This window comes from Phyllostomus hastatus, unplaced genomic scaffold (assembly GCF_019186645.2).
Source record: "Phyllostomus hastatus isolate PE091 unplaced genomic scaffold, TTU_PhHast_1.1 phas_scaffold_585, whole genome shotgun sequence".
NCBI lineage: Eukaryota > Metazoa > Chordata > Mammalia > Chiroptera > Phyllostomidae > Phyllostomus > Phyllostomus hastatus.
This window is the reverse complement of record NW_025334037.1, coordinates 17,413,226-17,430,754: the sequence shown is the minus strand read 5'-3', so window position 1 is coordinate 17,430,754 and position 17,529 is coordinate 17,413,226. Positions and strand designations below refer to the sequence as shown.

The 17,529-nt window shown below is 37.1% G+C and overlaps 1 protein-coding gene across 1 annotated transcript in view; it reads left to right on the top strand.

The window, feature by feature from the left end:
* Positions 1-2,197: 2,197 nt before the first annotated feature.
* DCDC1 (doublecortin domain containing 1) overlaps positions 2,198-17,529 on the top strand; it is a 352,665-nt gene continuing 337,333 nt past the window's right edge. The window contains exons 1-3 of the mRNA XM_045825425.1: positions 2,198-2,460; positions 3,675-3,831; positions 4,315-4,477. Coding sequence (XP_045681381.1) covers positions 2,198-2,460; positions 3,675-3,831; positions 4,315-4,477 — 583 coding nt within the window. The remainder of the gene's footprint in view (positions 2,461-3,674; positions 3,832-4,314; positions 4,478-17,529) is intronic.

Below are 17,529 nucleotides of genomic sequence, written 5' to 3'. Positions count from 1 at the left end.
AAATAATATAGGACTGTTTGAGGATTAAGTGAAGCTATACATGCTTAAAACAGTGATTGTCACAGTAAGTGCCATATAAGTATTAGCTTTTATTATTGTTACTATTTTTATCCATAGGATATACCATTTATCCCTTGTCTGACCTCTGGACTGGGTTTGGATACATATAATTGAGCAAGTAAGGGCTAAATCTTATGGGACTGTTCAAGGAAGACTCTGGGACTCTGCTTACAACATCAGGGTGCAGCGCACAATGGAGGGTAGGGTTAGAGAAGGGTCTCTCCTCCCCCCCCCTCCCCCCCGCACTAAGCGGCAACGGCATCCCAGGCACAGGCATGTCTGGGAACACCATGAGGCAGCACCTTCTCAGGGACCTTGTTGTTCTTGTGATGATTAGAGACTGAGAAAAAAAATGGGAGGATTTTGAGGGGATAAAGTCTTGTATTAAAACAATGGGATTATCATGCTGGGAGCCTTAGGATAATCCTACCTTGCAACACACATCCCATTAGGCCAACACTATCATCCCGTTGGGCCAAAGCTATTGGGCCAGATGGCTCGGGACTGGGCTAACAATTGCAGTATTACATTCTTCTGTTTATGATTAGAAGTGAATGATTTGTATCAAAATAATTGCAATAATCAGAATAGCCTTTGAGTAGTTGTTAAATTTAAAAGCATTTGGTAGTAAGTTAAATTGTGTGAGGTATTTTAGTGAGCATTTTCAATCAATCAATGCACAGCGTTTCTGCTTATCTCAGTGTAGCAGGAGGCCATGCGAGTCTCTGCCGGTTATGTTCTCCTATTGGGGAGGCATCCGAGAGCCCTTCTTACAGGAACTCCTCTGTACCATGTTTTCCTGTGGTCCTATCCATAGTTTTTTTTTTGGCAAGAGATGGTTAGTTTGCCATCCACAGTCTTGCCAGTGGTTTTTGAGGTCACCTAGCTTGAGAGTTCTACCCAGTATGAATGCCCTTTATTGGCTGTTGATGAAATTAAACTTTCAGGGGAATTGAATGTAAGTCATGCCAGGAGAGTCTGCAGAAAGTAATGTGGAGTAGAAATGGGGAGACGCATGAGGAAGTTAGCAGATTCCGTGAGGAGGCGGACAGAGGTGGGTTAGGTGGTAATGATACAGGAAGAGAAACAGGAAAGATGAAGCTGCTGAGTCAAAAACTGGCCGTTTACCAGAGTGGCTCTTACGTGACCTGGGTGTGTCTTAGAGAGCGGTGGATGGATTTCTAGTTCTCTTTGTCTTCCTGGAGTGGCTTCACTTTCTTAACTTTCTGTGTATCCTGGTAATAACCTGTATCACCTAAAACACTCAGGATGTGTGACTTTTGGTGCCAAAGCCAGGACAAACCTGAACAAACCAGGATGGGCTAGTCACCCTGATCTCAGGACTGCTGTGCAGCCTTCACCAACTTTACTCCAGCCTACACAAATTTGCCTTCTGGGAATTCTCTTTTGCGTTTAAAGTTAATTCACACCCATAATCCTAAGTGGTTAATTTAACATGTATTCTCTCTTTATTAAGGGTTGGTTGTAAGCTTCTCAAGGGTAGGAGGCACATCTCTTTAAGTTTTATATATTTTTTAAAGGTTTTATTTATTTATTTTTAGAGAGGGAAGGGAGGGAGAAAGAGAGAGAGAGAAACATCAATGCGCGGTTGCTGGGAGGCTGTGGCCTGCACCCAGGTATGTACCCTGACTGGGAATCGAACCTGTGACACTTTGGTTCGCAGCCTGTGCTCAATCCACTGAGCTATGCCAGCCAGGGCTAAGTTTTATATTTTCTAATACTTAGCAGAGTACTAGTGTTTAATAAATTAATCTAAGAATTTAAAAATTTTACTGAAATTATTTTAAGGGTTACCCAGCTTCTTCTTTAAGTAAGTAATTAAGTTTAATGGTTATGAATGTTGGTTTTATCTTAGGACAAGCTTGTGTTCAGTTTCTCCCTGTACTTGGACAAGTTCATTAGCCTCTCTAAGCCACAATGTCTTAAATCTAGAAAGTGGGGATAACAATAGTACCTACTTTCCAGGGATATTGTAAGGACTAAACAAAATAATGACTACAGGTACAGTATTTTGTCTAGCACATAGAACAAAACTAGTTATTATGTGGCACTCGTAATAACTGATTACAAATCAATTCACCATATTCTTCCATGGATTATTTCTTCCACGGAGTTAATGTCATCCCAGGCAAAAGCAGTAATTAAAACTACTGAAGATTATTTGCAGCCTCAGTTTGGCCCCAACAGACTTTTGCTTTCAGCAGCAATATCAGAAGGGTCAGGACTTCAAGATTGCTCCACACATCAAAAAGCATCAGATCATAGCCGTGATGAAATATCAGACCCAGAGAGCTACAAATCAAACAGTAAAAACAATTCTTGTTTTATATCAGCCTCCAAGAGAAGCAGACCTGTCAGGGCTCCGGCGGGTCAACTGAGGTAATCAAAGCTGTCCTCTGTTCTTTTCAACCAACTGTTGAAGACTTTTCCTCTGAGCAGGGTTTATAATGATGCAGTTGACTGTTTCAAATGTTAAAATGTAACACATCTCTGTCTCTAGGGTTTTGTTTCAGTTTTTTTTTTCTTTGAGAGCATAAGAGTAGAATGTTGTTGATTACATTTGTGGAAAACATGAAACATACTTCAACTCAGATAATATGAAACTCTGAAAAAAATATTTGGAGCAGAAGTCAGTCTAGGACCATGAAATATCTTCACTTACCAGATATTTGTTTAAAAATAGAAATGTATGCTTTTGATATTTAACCAGTATTTTAAAATAAAATTAAATTGCAATGAAATTATTGTAAAACAATATTTTGTATTTTCACGTCAAAGTTGTTATCATAGATCTTTTTATCATAAACTTCTAACCGAAGAGTTTGTGGATAGAATAAAATGTTTATAAAATAAAAATCAAACCAAGAAACTGATACTCCCATTACTTTCATGTATTTAAATAGGTGGATATTTTGTGATTTTAATTTCCCTAGAGTTTTATTTTAAAATGTTTACTTTGCCTTCCATGGCATTAAGAACTAACAGGATTAGTTTGAGAACTCTTAAGTAAAAAATTTGACATGGTAGTCATTGACATGGACATTTGCTAAGAAAATTATAACGATTGACACTGGTTTTGACTGAAGAAAAAAACTTAGAAATCTCTTACTGTCTCTGAACACTTTGAAATGAAAGCAATTACAATTAACTTTGGAATAAAAAATTTAGTTGTTTCTATTTTAATTTGTAATCTTTTTAAAGAAATCAAAGAACTTTGATAAACATGAAAACTTAAGAGAGCATTTCTTCACTTACTATTTTATAATGTTAAGACCATATTACTATTTTTTTTGCTTTCTATCAGAATTTATAACTGTAATTTTTAAAAATGAATTTTGTGGTTCTTTATAAGTAAAATAATTGAAAGGCCTTATTCTGATGTATGTGTTTTACATGAACAGTTTTGGCAAACTTATCCTACATTGAATGTTTTCAAATACTTAAGTAGTTATATGCAATTATAAAAAGTTTTTTGAAGAATACTTACAAATAATCATTTGGGCATATAGCTGTAAAAAATATACATTATAATAACTTTTGGAATGTTTTTACTAGTTAACATGCATCGATTTCTACTTTCTTTTTCTCTTCAGAGTTGCAGAGTTCTCTTCTTCAAAATTTCAGTCGGCTCAGAACTGGGATAGAATGTCTCAAAGACAGAAACTTCAACCCCGAGTGATTAGAGCCACAGCTTACAGAAATGGGTCTAGAACAGTCTTTGCCAAAGTTACTGCACCAACCATCTCCTTGGTAACTAGTGTTCAAAAGTTTTCAGTGCTTCATTTCTTCCTTTACTCTCTTTATAATACAAAACATGAGAAAAATGACATTTATTGTGTTAAAAATTTTTTTCTAAGCAATATGAGTATGTAAATTGCTTATGTAGATGTAGAACTCACAGGCACTTCATTTCCTTTTCATCAATATATAAATAGTATATTCAGTTAAATATATCTTGTATATATTTATATCTTGTAGAGTTATAAGAAACATGTAACTGACAGAACATTTAAGAACTCAAATTAGATAGTCATTAGATATTCTTAGTGCTACATTTTACCTTTTATTTGTCTGTTTTCAACTACTAGAAAATAACTGTGTTGGTGAGGTTACTCCAGTGAACTCTGGCAGTTGACTCAAATTTCACTTTTGATTGTTAGCACCTTTTGTTTAATGGAAATGTGTTACTTTCCTCGTTGTTAATCACGTTCTCTTACCTCTTGCTGTCTTCAGTTGCTGGAGGAGTGCACGGTGAAGCTGCGTCTGAACAAGGCCGCGCGACGAGTGTTCCTGGCAGACGGCACCGAAGCCCTCAGACCTGAAGATGTACCCCATGAAGCCGATGTTTATGTTTCTGTGGGAGAGCCCTTTTTAGACCCATTCAAAAAAATTAAAGGTAAAAAAGAAAAAAGAAATTCCCACCCCCACATACAGTAAATTGCTTGAGGGATGCAATTAAAAAATGATTTCCATCCTGTCTTTTTTGCATGGTTTAACAAAACTAATGTTTACGCATTTACAGCTCAGTAAGAGGATAATGTGGTTAATGAAAGAAAAATCCACTGACAGCCAAGTTTATTGCCCTTCATTAGCATTGGTGCTTAATTTAATATAGATCTGAATAGACATTAGGGAGCCTGCAGGAGGTTAAATGGTGAAAATATAATAAATTAAATCAGATTATTGAATTTACTGTTTAGTTTCTGTGACACCCAGCAGACATAATTCATTAGATTTATTCTCTTAGAAAATAGTTCAAAGTTTCAAGTATCATTTATTCATTTACTACTCTCTTGGTCATTTTTCAGATGGCATTAACATAATTATGAAAATGTGGCCAGTAATGAACACATAATTCTGAGATACATGTAATTTTCCTAATAAAATTTTTCATAAGGTAAATGCTTCAGCTTGACTTTTTTACCTTGAAATATATATGTAATATAAATTTTAATAATATGAATTATATATGAAATATAAACATAAAAATATATAATTTTTAGACATATTTGTAGGTAAGGTTTTTTTTAAAAGTACACTGTTTCTAACATTTTAGAAATGTAGAGATTCTTCTCTAAAATAAAAATACCATTTTTTTTCTTTAGTGGTACAGAATAAATTTTAAGAAATAAATGAAAGTACGCTAAGAATATTCTTCCAAGAATGTCATATCCAGAGTCTGTTATCAAGTCCTGTATATGGTAATTGCATTTAAATGAAACAACTTTGGCATATAAATTTACTGTATCTAACTGCTGTACTCCCTTATGCATTTTATACCTTTTTATAAGTAATTTTTTTCTGCAAGTGCTATAAAGCTGGTGAACTAAAGTCAAGTCTAGGCAGTAATTGCATAAGTAGATGAAAAGTAATTCTGGAATTCATAGCAGTTGAGGTGATGAAAATTCTTTATTAATATTATTATATAAAATAATACTAAGATTTTTTCTTTTATAATGCTTGATCATCAGGAAATAAATAATTTATTGAATTTAATAGAAAGTTCAAGGTAATTTGGTCCTTGTAAAGAAACTTGTTGCTATAATACTCAGTAAAAATTACCTGTATGATAGAATAGACTCATGTAATTTTCAGCTTTCGCTTTAACTTTAGACATGGCTGCCTTTATTTTTTTATTCATTAATCATCTGCTTGTATATAAGCATGAGTGTTTATGGGTAAATATTTCTGAGTGCTTTATATATTCAGATATTTATATAACAAGTTCTTTCTTAGGAACCCTGATTATTTTTATTAATAAGAAATAACTTGCCTTTCATATGATAATGGTATTGTGGATGAATATAAAAAATTGTTTACAGCTAAGCTTAGAAAACTTCCTGGATGTGTGTGCTTAAAATAACATTGTTACACACAGGACTAAGCTTGGTGGATGATTTTTAAATGGACAAACTCATTTCCTCCTATTTTTTGTTTTCCTCTTTTATCCTTTGAAGCCAAGTCCAGAACAAAAACTTCTCTGCTTTGTCTGCATATCTTTGGCTGTGTTTCACTGTGACATGCACTGCTGTTCTTTTAGCACCAAAATGTTGGCACACACTCCTGAAAATTTCACACCATCTCTTGCTGGATCAGCAAGCTTAACCCACCAAAATCTGGTGTTGTGCAATGGTTTTTGACTGATAATCAATCTTTATGCTGCTCGACAGTTGTTGCTGGGACACGGAGTAGAGCAGGTGGCAGATGTGCCTTGTCTTTGGAGAAAAGAAATTGTAGGTGAGCTTGGACACAGACTAGCATATCACATGTCTATTAAAAAGTCTTAGGGATGAGTATAGTGGGGGAAAAGCCACTCATCTAAGTTAAGCTCATAGATAAGCTTAAAGGTTGGTGTTTGGTTTCTTTCAGAACATTGAGAATATAAATGTAAATAAATATTATGCATATGTGTATATATGTATGGTAATGTACATGTATAACTTGATTTAGATAACTTGAGAGGGATGCGGGGAGATTTCATAATATATGTGTGTATCTTATGCACATATATACATATATATACATATTTCATTATATGTCCCATATACTTTTTCAACTCAAGTTAAAATTACCCTTCCTGCATATGTCTTACAAATAAATCAATAACTTGTCAACTTGTCCTGAATGTACCTTAAAAATAAAACATGCATAAATAACTTTGAAGTTGGTAGATTAATTTAGGGTAAGGAAACATCCTCAGAAGTTGGAAAATTGAACATTCTGAAGGCAGATAGGGGTAGAAGAGTTGGCAGAATTGGGTGTTACCGTTTTATGTTTCTCAATGAGCATGGATATTTTATATACAATTAACCAACTGGCATTTGTATCAGTAAGTGGTCATTATTTCAATATGCTGATTTTCATTCATTCAGCAAACATCCATTGAGAGTGTAGTGTGTGTGCCAGGCACTAGCATAGATCAGACACAGGTGAAAAATAGGGCTGATGGTCTGATTTCTTTTTTATCATTATTCTTTCATCTCTGATTTTAAGTTCAGTTTAATGCACTTTAATCTAAATTTAGGCCAATGAATATTTATTAAGGACCTTCTCTACGCATAGTCCTGGCCTAGGGAGAGAAGCCCTGGTCTTGAAAGAACAGAAACTGGGTAAATAAGGTGTAAATCCTTCAAACTGAGAACCCTATTCAACAATATGAATCAAATGCGTCCTCCAAAGGAAAGTTTACTTCATTTCTGGCACAGGAAGGCCAAATAAGCCTGTGTTTATTTTGGCAATTATATAGCCATACTTCACTGTTTTCTTATTCTTTGGAAAAGCAGTATAGATAATGAAATTGCCTCACTTAAAGTACTTCCAGATTTGCTGAGGTAGAAATATATGTGCAGAACATCTCTGACTTTCTTTTCTGCCTAGATGTAATATTTAATTAACTAGTTTAGAAAATACCTCTAATTGTTTAAACTATTTTACTACCCCTTCTGAGCATCACTGTTGACAACCAGTGGCACTGGATTTAATGGAAAGCCAGAGAGCTATTCATCACATACCTCAAAACACAAAGCTTTTCTATAGAGGTCAGGCCAAGGTCAAAGCTGACATGAAGCATTCCCTGTTAAAATGCAATATTAGAATAATTCTTGCATTTTGAAGTTGAATACTTAAGCAGAAAGATTAATAGTATATGGGGGAAAACAAATATTTTTATAGACCGTTGATGATAATCAACTGTCTTCGTAGGTCTTATAATTCTGACATTTGGAGATTCTAAAATTTATTAATAATTCTGCTAGAATTGTGAAGATGTAGTTAATGGATTGTTTGAAAAGTCATTTAAAAGTCTTCAGATTTATGGGCATGCAGTTTAGGTATTCAGTTTCTTAAATCTTCTGCTTAATGGTGGCACAGTGAAAATTCTTGCGTTAGACTCATGGGGTTTATAAGAGTTCAGCTCCCTTACAACTGCTAGGCAGTGCAAACCTAGCATAAGAAATGGCTCATGCCCTGCAGTTGCTTAAATTCCTTGGAGAAGAAGAAGGGGAAAAACCTGTTTGTACTTAATTCATTAGGTCCAGCTTTTAATGTATGGATCTCTGATTATTTTGAAATGTCTTTAGTTTTATATTTCTATTGTTTTCCTATCTAACCTATTCTACTATTTGGCTTTTAGAATTATCATGTACAGTGATTCATTTAAGTCCTGAGGTTTGCTAACCAGAAGTGTAACTGAGTATTATGAATCAGATTTTACATCTTTTATACACTCTATTGTAAAGATGTAGTCACTGAAAAAAATCCATGAAAAGAGTTCTTGATATTACACCTAAGATCTAAATTTAAACCTAGAGATTTTCTGCTGTCATGTGATCTACAAAATGAAATAATTTGCTGTGACAGCGTGTGATTGACAAGAATATGTGTGAGCACATTTAAAATAGGCCATCTTTTCATGTAGAAGTAAATGTCAGTGAAATGATGGATTCTCATCATTTTAATTATTGATGATTTGGAAATATTTCAATTCCATGACACACAAGACACATCATAAATAGCAGCATAACACTTTTTCTCATATCTGCGTCAATAATGAAATGTTCTGTCATATTTTGTTTTTTTAAATGCATTAGTTTAATGAACCTGGCTTTATACCTTATATACTCTTCTATTATATGTCTCCTGAATTGGTTGATTTTTAAGTGGTTATGTTAAAAGCACGAGTTTCAAGTAGTGCCCACTATCCACATCACATTGCAACTTGCTGTTCTTGCTGCTGGATCTTCAGACAATGAATGCTGCAGTGCTGCTGGCACCAAAGGCTACTTTCATCCTGTTACAGCTGATACTGGTCTTCCTGATGCTCACCTAGAGAATAACTACTACTAAACTCAGGCAGAGACAGCAGGAGTTTAGTGAGCTTTCCCAAACTCTCTGTTATCTTATTGTTTGAATAGTGTATGTACTAAGTGAGATTATTTGTGAATCCATTTTGCCTCCTGCTTAGCTGCATATACTCAAAAGCAGGAAAATGACATTATGTAGAGAGAACACTTTCTTCTGAGATAGCACATGCTTCTTTTATTTCTACAAATGAGGGTAAAACTATAGGCATGTATTTCCAGATTCCAAAAATGTTAAACCTCATAATATGTGTACAGAGCATTCTTACTATAATAAATATGTGGATTTAAACATAATTGCAAGAAATAGACCCCCCCCAAAAAAAATGTCCTTAGCTAATAGGAAAATCTAGAATCTACATGTGGCAGCATCTTCTTATATTGTCAAAAATATGAAATCATTGAGAAATATCTAAATTTTTGACATATTCATGTGTTTGATTATAGGCTGCTACCTGAGCCTTGCTGGGCATATTACATGATATATGACATATGCACCATTAGTGTATATGGAGATCTCTATATATCTCTCTCTTTATACATACACATACCATATGAATATATGTTACATATGTATATACACACATAATATATAATATGTAAGATATAATATATAATGTATAATGCATAATACATAATATATAATGTATAATATATAATATATAATATATAGACACACACACATCATATGAACTTTTTGCAATCCCAAAAGTTTTATTCATAGAATCACATCTGACCTAAGAATTTTGGGTAAGGTTTTTCTGTCACAGCTGCAAAGAAATCTGAGAAATTTTACTTTTTGATATATTTTTTATTGTTGTTCAGTTACAGTCATCCCGCCTTTTCCCCCGTTGCTCTCCCCTGCCCCAGCTCCCCCACTCCCGCAGTCAATCCCCCCATTGTCTGTGCCCGTCAGTCCTCTATTCGTGAAATCTGATAAATTTTAATTCTCACTAGGATATTAACTTACAAGTTATAAATATTGTCTTAATTACTTGAATTGTTTGCTGCATGAGTGAGAGTAGATAGAATATCTCCCTGACTGAAAGAGTATGTGAGAGAGAAAAAATTATTTTTTCCTGTCCAAGGAGTCAGAGGAATAATTAAAAAGAGATCACTTATATTCAATTATTTCCTTAACATGTATCTGTTGAGTTCCTGCAAGGTGCCAGGCATTGCACTAAGCCTTAAGGAAACCGTGTTAACAAGACAAAGGTCCCTTGGACTTTAGCTTCTAGTGAGAGGGAAGGAGCACTAGACAGTAAGTGTATAAAGAGCTAAGTAAGATACTTATTGACAGTAGTGGTTGCTACAAAGGATAGAAAGGATGCTATCGTAAGAATACGTAGTGTCATGGAAACAAGGAGGCAACTTTAAAAATGATGCAGGCATTTGCAGGGATCTTTACATCAAATCTTTTAGGCCTTTGTCTTTTTACCCTGCTTATTACTTTACCTGAGAATTCACTTATATATTTTACAGTAACTATTTCAGAGGGCTTTGCCTTTCAAACCATTTGTTTTTGAAGTTTGCAGACATCTGTTAGGAGAGATGAAAAATGCAGTGTTATGTAGCGAAAAGAACACTAGACTTGAAGTCAGATGATGTTGTATGATTCTAGTGTCTCTTATATGACCTTGGGCATCTTGATCAGTGCTTTAACATCCTTACCTATAAACTAGAGGTAATTAAAGAGTTATTGGATATTGTCTTGTTTTTCTAAATAATATAATTTATTTGAAAATTAAATGTCTATAAATCCCTAACCTAAAGAGAATACTGACAATAGCATTCTATAAACATAACTAAGATTCCAAATACTATTAAGATCCCAGGGTTATTAATCAGAATTTTGTATTCATTCCTACCTCCCCAGAGTAGCTAGTGGCTTGGCATTCAGGAAAACAACAACAAAAAGCATTTGTCTCTACTTTCTTCATTTCTGTCAAGAAAGCAAACTACAGTGTAAAGATGGGCAATTCACCTAACCTCTCTAAGCCTCAGTTTCCTCATCCATAGATTGAGCCTAATTCTATACACTTCATTGCATAATTATAAGGAGTAAATAAGGTGGTATATGTAAAAGCCTCCTATATATGTAATAGGTGCCTACAACATTGCATTTGCACCATATTTTCATACAGGTTGTCACAAGTGCCTGATTTTACTACCAAAGGTATTTGATACACCTGAGATCTTAAAAATCCGTACAGCCAATTAAAATGCCTGCCAAGCACTTGTGTGTACAACACGGTATGAAAATCTGAATTAGAGCCTTTGAACTCTGTCTTGTGCTTTTTGCCTTAAGAATTTTTTTCTGGGGTGTTAGTCAAAATCAAGCTCTTTTATAAAAGGAGCCCCAAATGGCCTTGCTCTTTTCTACTCCAAGAGTTATATTTTAAACTATGTTTATGACCCAAGGCTAGCCTTAACTTTAAGCTGCCATAACTTATTTAAAGGAAAGTTCATAGAAAAGTTCAGGGGAAGGATGACAACATTTTGATTGGCACAATAGATGGGACGTTTGTAATTTTAATCAAATTTAAATTGAAGACATACTTCAAATGATATGTCAGACTAGTGTTACTGAGTTAAAATCTAATGACAACCACTGTCATTATTAGTTAAATATAGCCATCACGCCTATAGCAATAAACGATGACACTTAAGAACATGCAGAAACAAAGAGCACAAGCATTTAGAGAGAAAGGAGTGCCTAGAAACTCAGTTGAACTCAGGAATGTGACCTGGATTTAATCTATTTACCAAACATAGAAGCAATTGTATTTTAAGCAGATGATGTAATTGAATATAGCAGTATGTTTTCTTACTGTCAGAGCATTTATGTTTTAGAAGTTCATCTTGCATCATGAAATGGTGTGCTTGTTCATATTTAATGTCATTAACTGTACCTACCTGACAGTCAGCATTAATGCGTTTTCAAGTGTGTTACCCAACTACAAGGGAACACATTTTTAAAAATAAGATTTTTAATAAGCTCATAGATTTGGAGTTGCAAGTTTGCTGTTTTTATTCCGGTGACAGAAGAAGGCAATATTCTTCTTTGCCTGATATGTACAAAATAGAAAATTACAATGCAGGAAGCACCCAGTTTTATTTAATTTGATGAGAGGCAATTTTTTAAAGTAGATTAAGGAAATGTAATGATATTTTAATAGACCTTTTAACACAGGAGCAAGTTTGCAAGTATTTTCTCTTTCCCATGATTTGGTTATAAACAAATTCATGAAAATAAAATCGGACGTGGATTTTTCAAAATAAAATATAAACTATGGTTGGAGCATAACGTTCTCTGAGTGCTGCAGGAGAGTAAGTGTATGAACGACTTGGCAATCCCTGAACAGCTGGGATATGACCCTTTGGGGAAATATTTTCTAGGCTTTTTTAAAGTCTTACAACTTCACTAGCTTGTAGCCCTCCAATCCCATTCTCACCCAATGGGTTCTCAACTTTCTAGAGAGAAATGCCGAAGAGAAAAACTGGGATATATCTTGTCCTTATTGCTCTGGAACCTACTAGGTGTGACCAGCAAATTTATAGGAGGGGACGACATGGTAAGGTGAGACTAGGACCCCTTCTTTGGTAGTTGGGTGTGTAAGGACAGAGACTTTGCTTAGACTACTATCAGCAAGGTAGAGATTTAAGAATTACCCAAAGGGAACTCCAAGGCTCCTGTTGTTGAAATTCACGCACAGGCAGGCATAGTATTTGGTCCCACTCTGTGGAAGCTCCCACGAGTAAGGATGAGCACTCACTGCATTCTCAGTGCCCCTTTATGTAATTGGACTTGTAATTGCTGGTGAAGTAAATGTCTCTTGTTTCCTCTAGACCAAGTTTGCTTAGGAAAGAAACCACAGCTGCCTTATTCATGATCATTTTCCAGTGCAGGGCCTAGTAGTTAATAGACACTCAGCAAATGTTCAGTGGATGGATGAAGAACCGAATGAAATAGGGACCATGGTGAACCATCCACATCCCCAGGAGTTGGTGGTGAGAGGGGAGAGAACAGACCTCATCAGAGCAGCCTGCTGGCCTGCAAACAGGCCAGAGTGGACATTTAGAAGGAGTATATTAAAAATCCCCTACCCCAAATTCATATGTAGATGTGTGAATGTTTCCATTTGGCAGGGGGCCAGAGTAAGCAAGCCCAAGAATAATTACATTGCAGAGAGGCTAATGGTTATGCTAATGATTGTCTGAGACCAGACAATGGTCAGAAGTGGAGCACTGGTGTAAATGATTCTCCCACAAACCTATAGATCTCAGATTTTCAGCCTTGCCACATCCTCTCAGAAGTGCTCTTTACTACCTATTCTCTCCCCTCAATCTTTGTATTTCTTGTAGTACTTCGCATGTAGTAGGTGCTTATTAACTACTACTGAAAGGAAGGAAGAGGGGATCCTATTACCTTTGGGAAGGCTCAGGGCACTGCTCACCGTTGGGCACAGCTGAAGGACTATGGAGCTAATTCCACCATGGGGGGTGGGCGGGAGGCTGTTTTCTAATTCTTACAAAGGTCCCAGAGAGGTTCAGCCCTGGGAGGGATGCCAGGGTTTTGAGACTGGAAAGTTAAGGACAGAGGTGTAGAAAGCATTTGTTAGCTATGGCTAATATGTTTTCCTAGAAGTTCCAAGTAGGTTTAGAGATGACGTTAAATATTTTTTTTAATACTCAGCCTGCCTCCCTACATCATTTGATTCCTCTACATTCCACCCCCTCCCAGCCTCTGAGATTAATCCTCTTCCTCACCAGAGCCAAAACCTACTCAGGTCTTTGCTGAGCATCCTCAGGTTCTCAGTGCTGGCAGGGAAGTATCAGATTCTGTTTTTCTTCTCACCTTTGGATGTCAGAATGTTTACCCTTGTTGTCTGCCCTCAACCACATGTCTTTATATGAAGGAGTGTGTCCCTAGAGCTGTGATGTACAGAAGAATCACCTGGTGTTGCTCAAGGTGGTTCCCTGGTTCTTCCGCAGGTTCTCATAGGAGGCCCATGGCCCATACTTTGAGGCATGTTGCTGTCGTAGGAAATGGATTTTTGCCATAACACAAGGAAGATGTTTTCCAAGAGTCTCGCCTGCACAAATGATGTAATGGACTGCTCTGGGGGGTTATGGGACTTCTCAGTGTTGTGTATAAGCCTCTAATGTGGCTATTTCCCATCTTCCTGGTCCGTCTCTGGCCACTGTGGGGAAGGGGGAAAATTTCCCTTTCCCTCCTCTGGTTCTTTTTGGCTGGTTAATAATTAAATCAACAGGAGGTAGGTTGACAAGAGAAAATCAAACCTGAATAATGTGGGCACAGGAACCCCACTCATAGGAGGGACTCAGAGACCCCACGCACATGAGAGGTTCCAAGACAGAAAGCGGGACTGAGGTATGTGGGACATCCTGAGCCGGGGACGAGGTAGTTAGTGCACTCGGGGACCTCAAGGTGACAACAAACATTTAGTACATAGAAGTTTGCCCCACTCCGTGGGTCCTTCAGGAGAAGTTATCGCTGATAATCTCTTATTATGAGTATGACCTTTTAGTCAAATTCTCCTGGATATTGGTGTTTTTTTCCCCATAAAATAAAAGACACATGTTTTTATTTTCACCAATAACTTTATTTATTTGGATATTTTAAGTATGTTGACTATCTCCTGCTACTGGCTTCTAGTGGGTCGAGGCCAGAGATGCTGCTGAACACCTTCCAATGCATAAGACAGGCCCATAGCAAAGAGTTACTTGGCTAAGATGTCAATAGTACCAAGAAACTTCACCACTTTTGAAGTTTCAAACCACTTTTGGTACCAAACCACTTTTGACACCTTCAGTCAGTCACAGCACCTTCTCCATACACTGCACAAATTGATTTTTGCATTTCAGGTGCACTTTTACCTTTCTTGAAATAACAAAGCATAATATGCTGAAATTATTGCATATCTCCTTCCATCTTCAATATTGAAATGGTAAAAATTTCACCAATTCTGCTGTTTCTTTCTTAATGCTTGCTGATATGATGGCTGTCACAATACAGTCTAACAAAATTGTTTTGAATGAAGTTAAAGACAACTAAGTACTACTAGAGCCATCGTTCAGAAAAAACTAAACAAACTTTTAGGCCATCCCAATAGTTAAGTGGGTTGAGGGGGGGGCACACATGCTTCTCCTGAACCTGAAGGTCACATTACTTTTAGCTCAATGTAGTCTGCATCCCACGGAGGCACATCTCTGGGTCGTTCATTCTGGACCCCCAACACCACTCTGTGCTCACTCTCCTCTCAACGTTCCAGATACCCCACCTACATTGTGCCTGGAGTACGATCTCTCTCTCTTGCCCCCTCCGTGGATACTTCAAGTCCTACTTCATGTTCTTAACCACTAGGCTATACTGCCTATGTAGTATATTAATTACTGCACTGTAGTCATCATTAGTATTATTTTATTAGGCTGCTCTAAAGGTTGGCTTAAAATCTTATATAAAAAGTTTTATATATTTTCAATAGTCCTTTTATGTTTATTAATATCAACAAAGATCTGGAAAGTAGGAGTATCTTTGAAAAACTATATATAATTTATGTTGTAAATATTTTCAAATTTGTTTTAAGGTTTACTTTATTATGTTGTTTCCCTAGGTTCATTTAGAGTTCATTTAGAGTTCATCTAGGTTCATTTTTTTGGAAAACCTATTTCAGGCTTTAGAAATGGATTCGTTTTTATTTTAGACTCGTATTTTTAAGTGAGTTAATATCTTCAGATAGAATTGTGCATATATCCCTTTTACTGGAGTAAAGTTTTGTTGGAATAAGGGTAGCATTATTCATTTACTCATCCAGCACTTACTGAGCACCTACACCACGTGCCAGTTTCGCACTGCAGGCTTAGCCGAGCGTACGCACAGTGACGGCAGAGTGGGGTGGGTTCAGCGGTGGACGTCCTCCCAAAGAGCAGAAAGGAGGGGGTCCAAGCTGAAAACACCTTCCTCGGATAGGTGACTTCCAAATAAAGTCTTGAGGAATAAATAAAAATTTATCTTAACTATACTTTGAGTTTATTCCACTCCACTTCTCTCCTTCTAGACCTCTGTTGGCCAAGAAGTTCTTCTTGGCAAGGTTTCTTCTTTTCTTGAAGAAATTCTATGCCATCGTGGTCATCCATGAGCATCAAAGTGGTAGATCAATCATATTTAAGTTCATTCTCGGGGGAGGTAGGGAATAAGGATGGTAGGCACATACACACAAGCAATCGAGTTTATTTTGCACAGTCGGTATGTTATGAAAACTGAAATAAAATTGCTATCAACTGAGCATTTGAATGCACAGGAAGAGTTTACATTCAATAACTATATTATGTGTAGTTAACTTATTTATACCCTGGAGCAAAGTAATAAGAAATACAGGCTTGATTCTTGCCTTCTAAAGGGTTAAGTATGGAAGCAGAAATAGGGTATATACTTATGCAACATTTACATAAAAACTCCAGATAGTTTATGCTCTTTCCTTAGCACCTAGCACAGTGTATGGCATGCGTTAAATTCTCGAGGCCATTGTGGGCTGGAACAGGAAGGGAAGGTCTTAAACTGGGTTTTTGAGGAGGCGTTGAGTCTACATAGGTGAAGTTAAAAATGAACTTGGAATAATTAACAGATCGGCTTTGAATCAGGGTAGGATAAAACCAGGAGGTTTGGATAGTGTCAGGCTGTTTGGAAACTCTTCTGTTAGAAATAAGTTTAAGGAAAGGGACTGTGTATTTTCTTATTCCTCGCACATGGGCACATGGTCTGGCACATGGGATGGGCTCAGATCAGTTTTTGTTGACTGCCTGACAGACACAGACCGACAGGCTGACCGGCTAGTGGAAAGCTTCAAGAGCTGCCTCCACTATCTTTCTTTTCAGGCAATGACAGTTCAGCTGTAGTTGGAGTATAGGATGTCAGATGTCACGGGGAAGGATCAAAGAAAAATGGAAGATCTTGTGGATGATAGGAGGCCAAGAGAGAAATGGGCCAGTGGGACCAGCTGGGAATGGGAAGGAATGACGACACTTTTAATAGCACAGTGAAGAACAAATAGCTGAGAGTTGGGTTTCCCTTCTTTAACCCTGTCTGGGATCACCATCCCTAGAAGCAGAACCTGAGGTGGGGAGTTTTGCGCAAGGGACTTAGTAAGGGCAAACTCTTGGGAATTGAGTGAGGGGAACAGCATACAGCAGAGGGAAAAGCTTGGCCAAGCTGGTCCCGAGCTGAGATCTAGCTCCAGCCTGGAGGGGAAACACCCTCCCAAGCAGGGAACACACCACTAAGAGCTGCCCCTCATCGAGGCAAGGACACTGGCTGCTGTGTCCCCCCGTCCGTCAGTCACTGGCTATGGGCTGCATCTCTAGGTAGGAGGGAAGAGCTCATCGGCTCACAGGCATTTCCTGGCCAGGCCGCTGGCCCCTTTCAGCCAAAGCTGGTTCTCAGGAGAAGGATGAAGCTGTGAGGCAGTAGGTGGCTGGGACTCACCGCAGCTGGAGTTTGGGGGTATTAGCCCAAGGTAAAGGGATGTGAGGGATGAAGGGCACCACCAGTGTCGTTTGCTCTATGTTG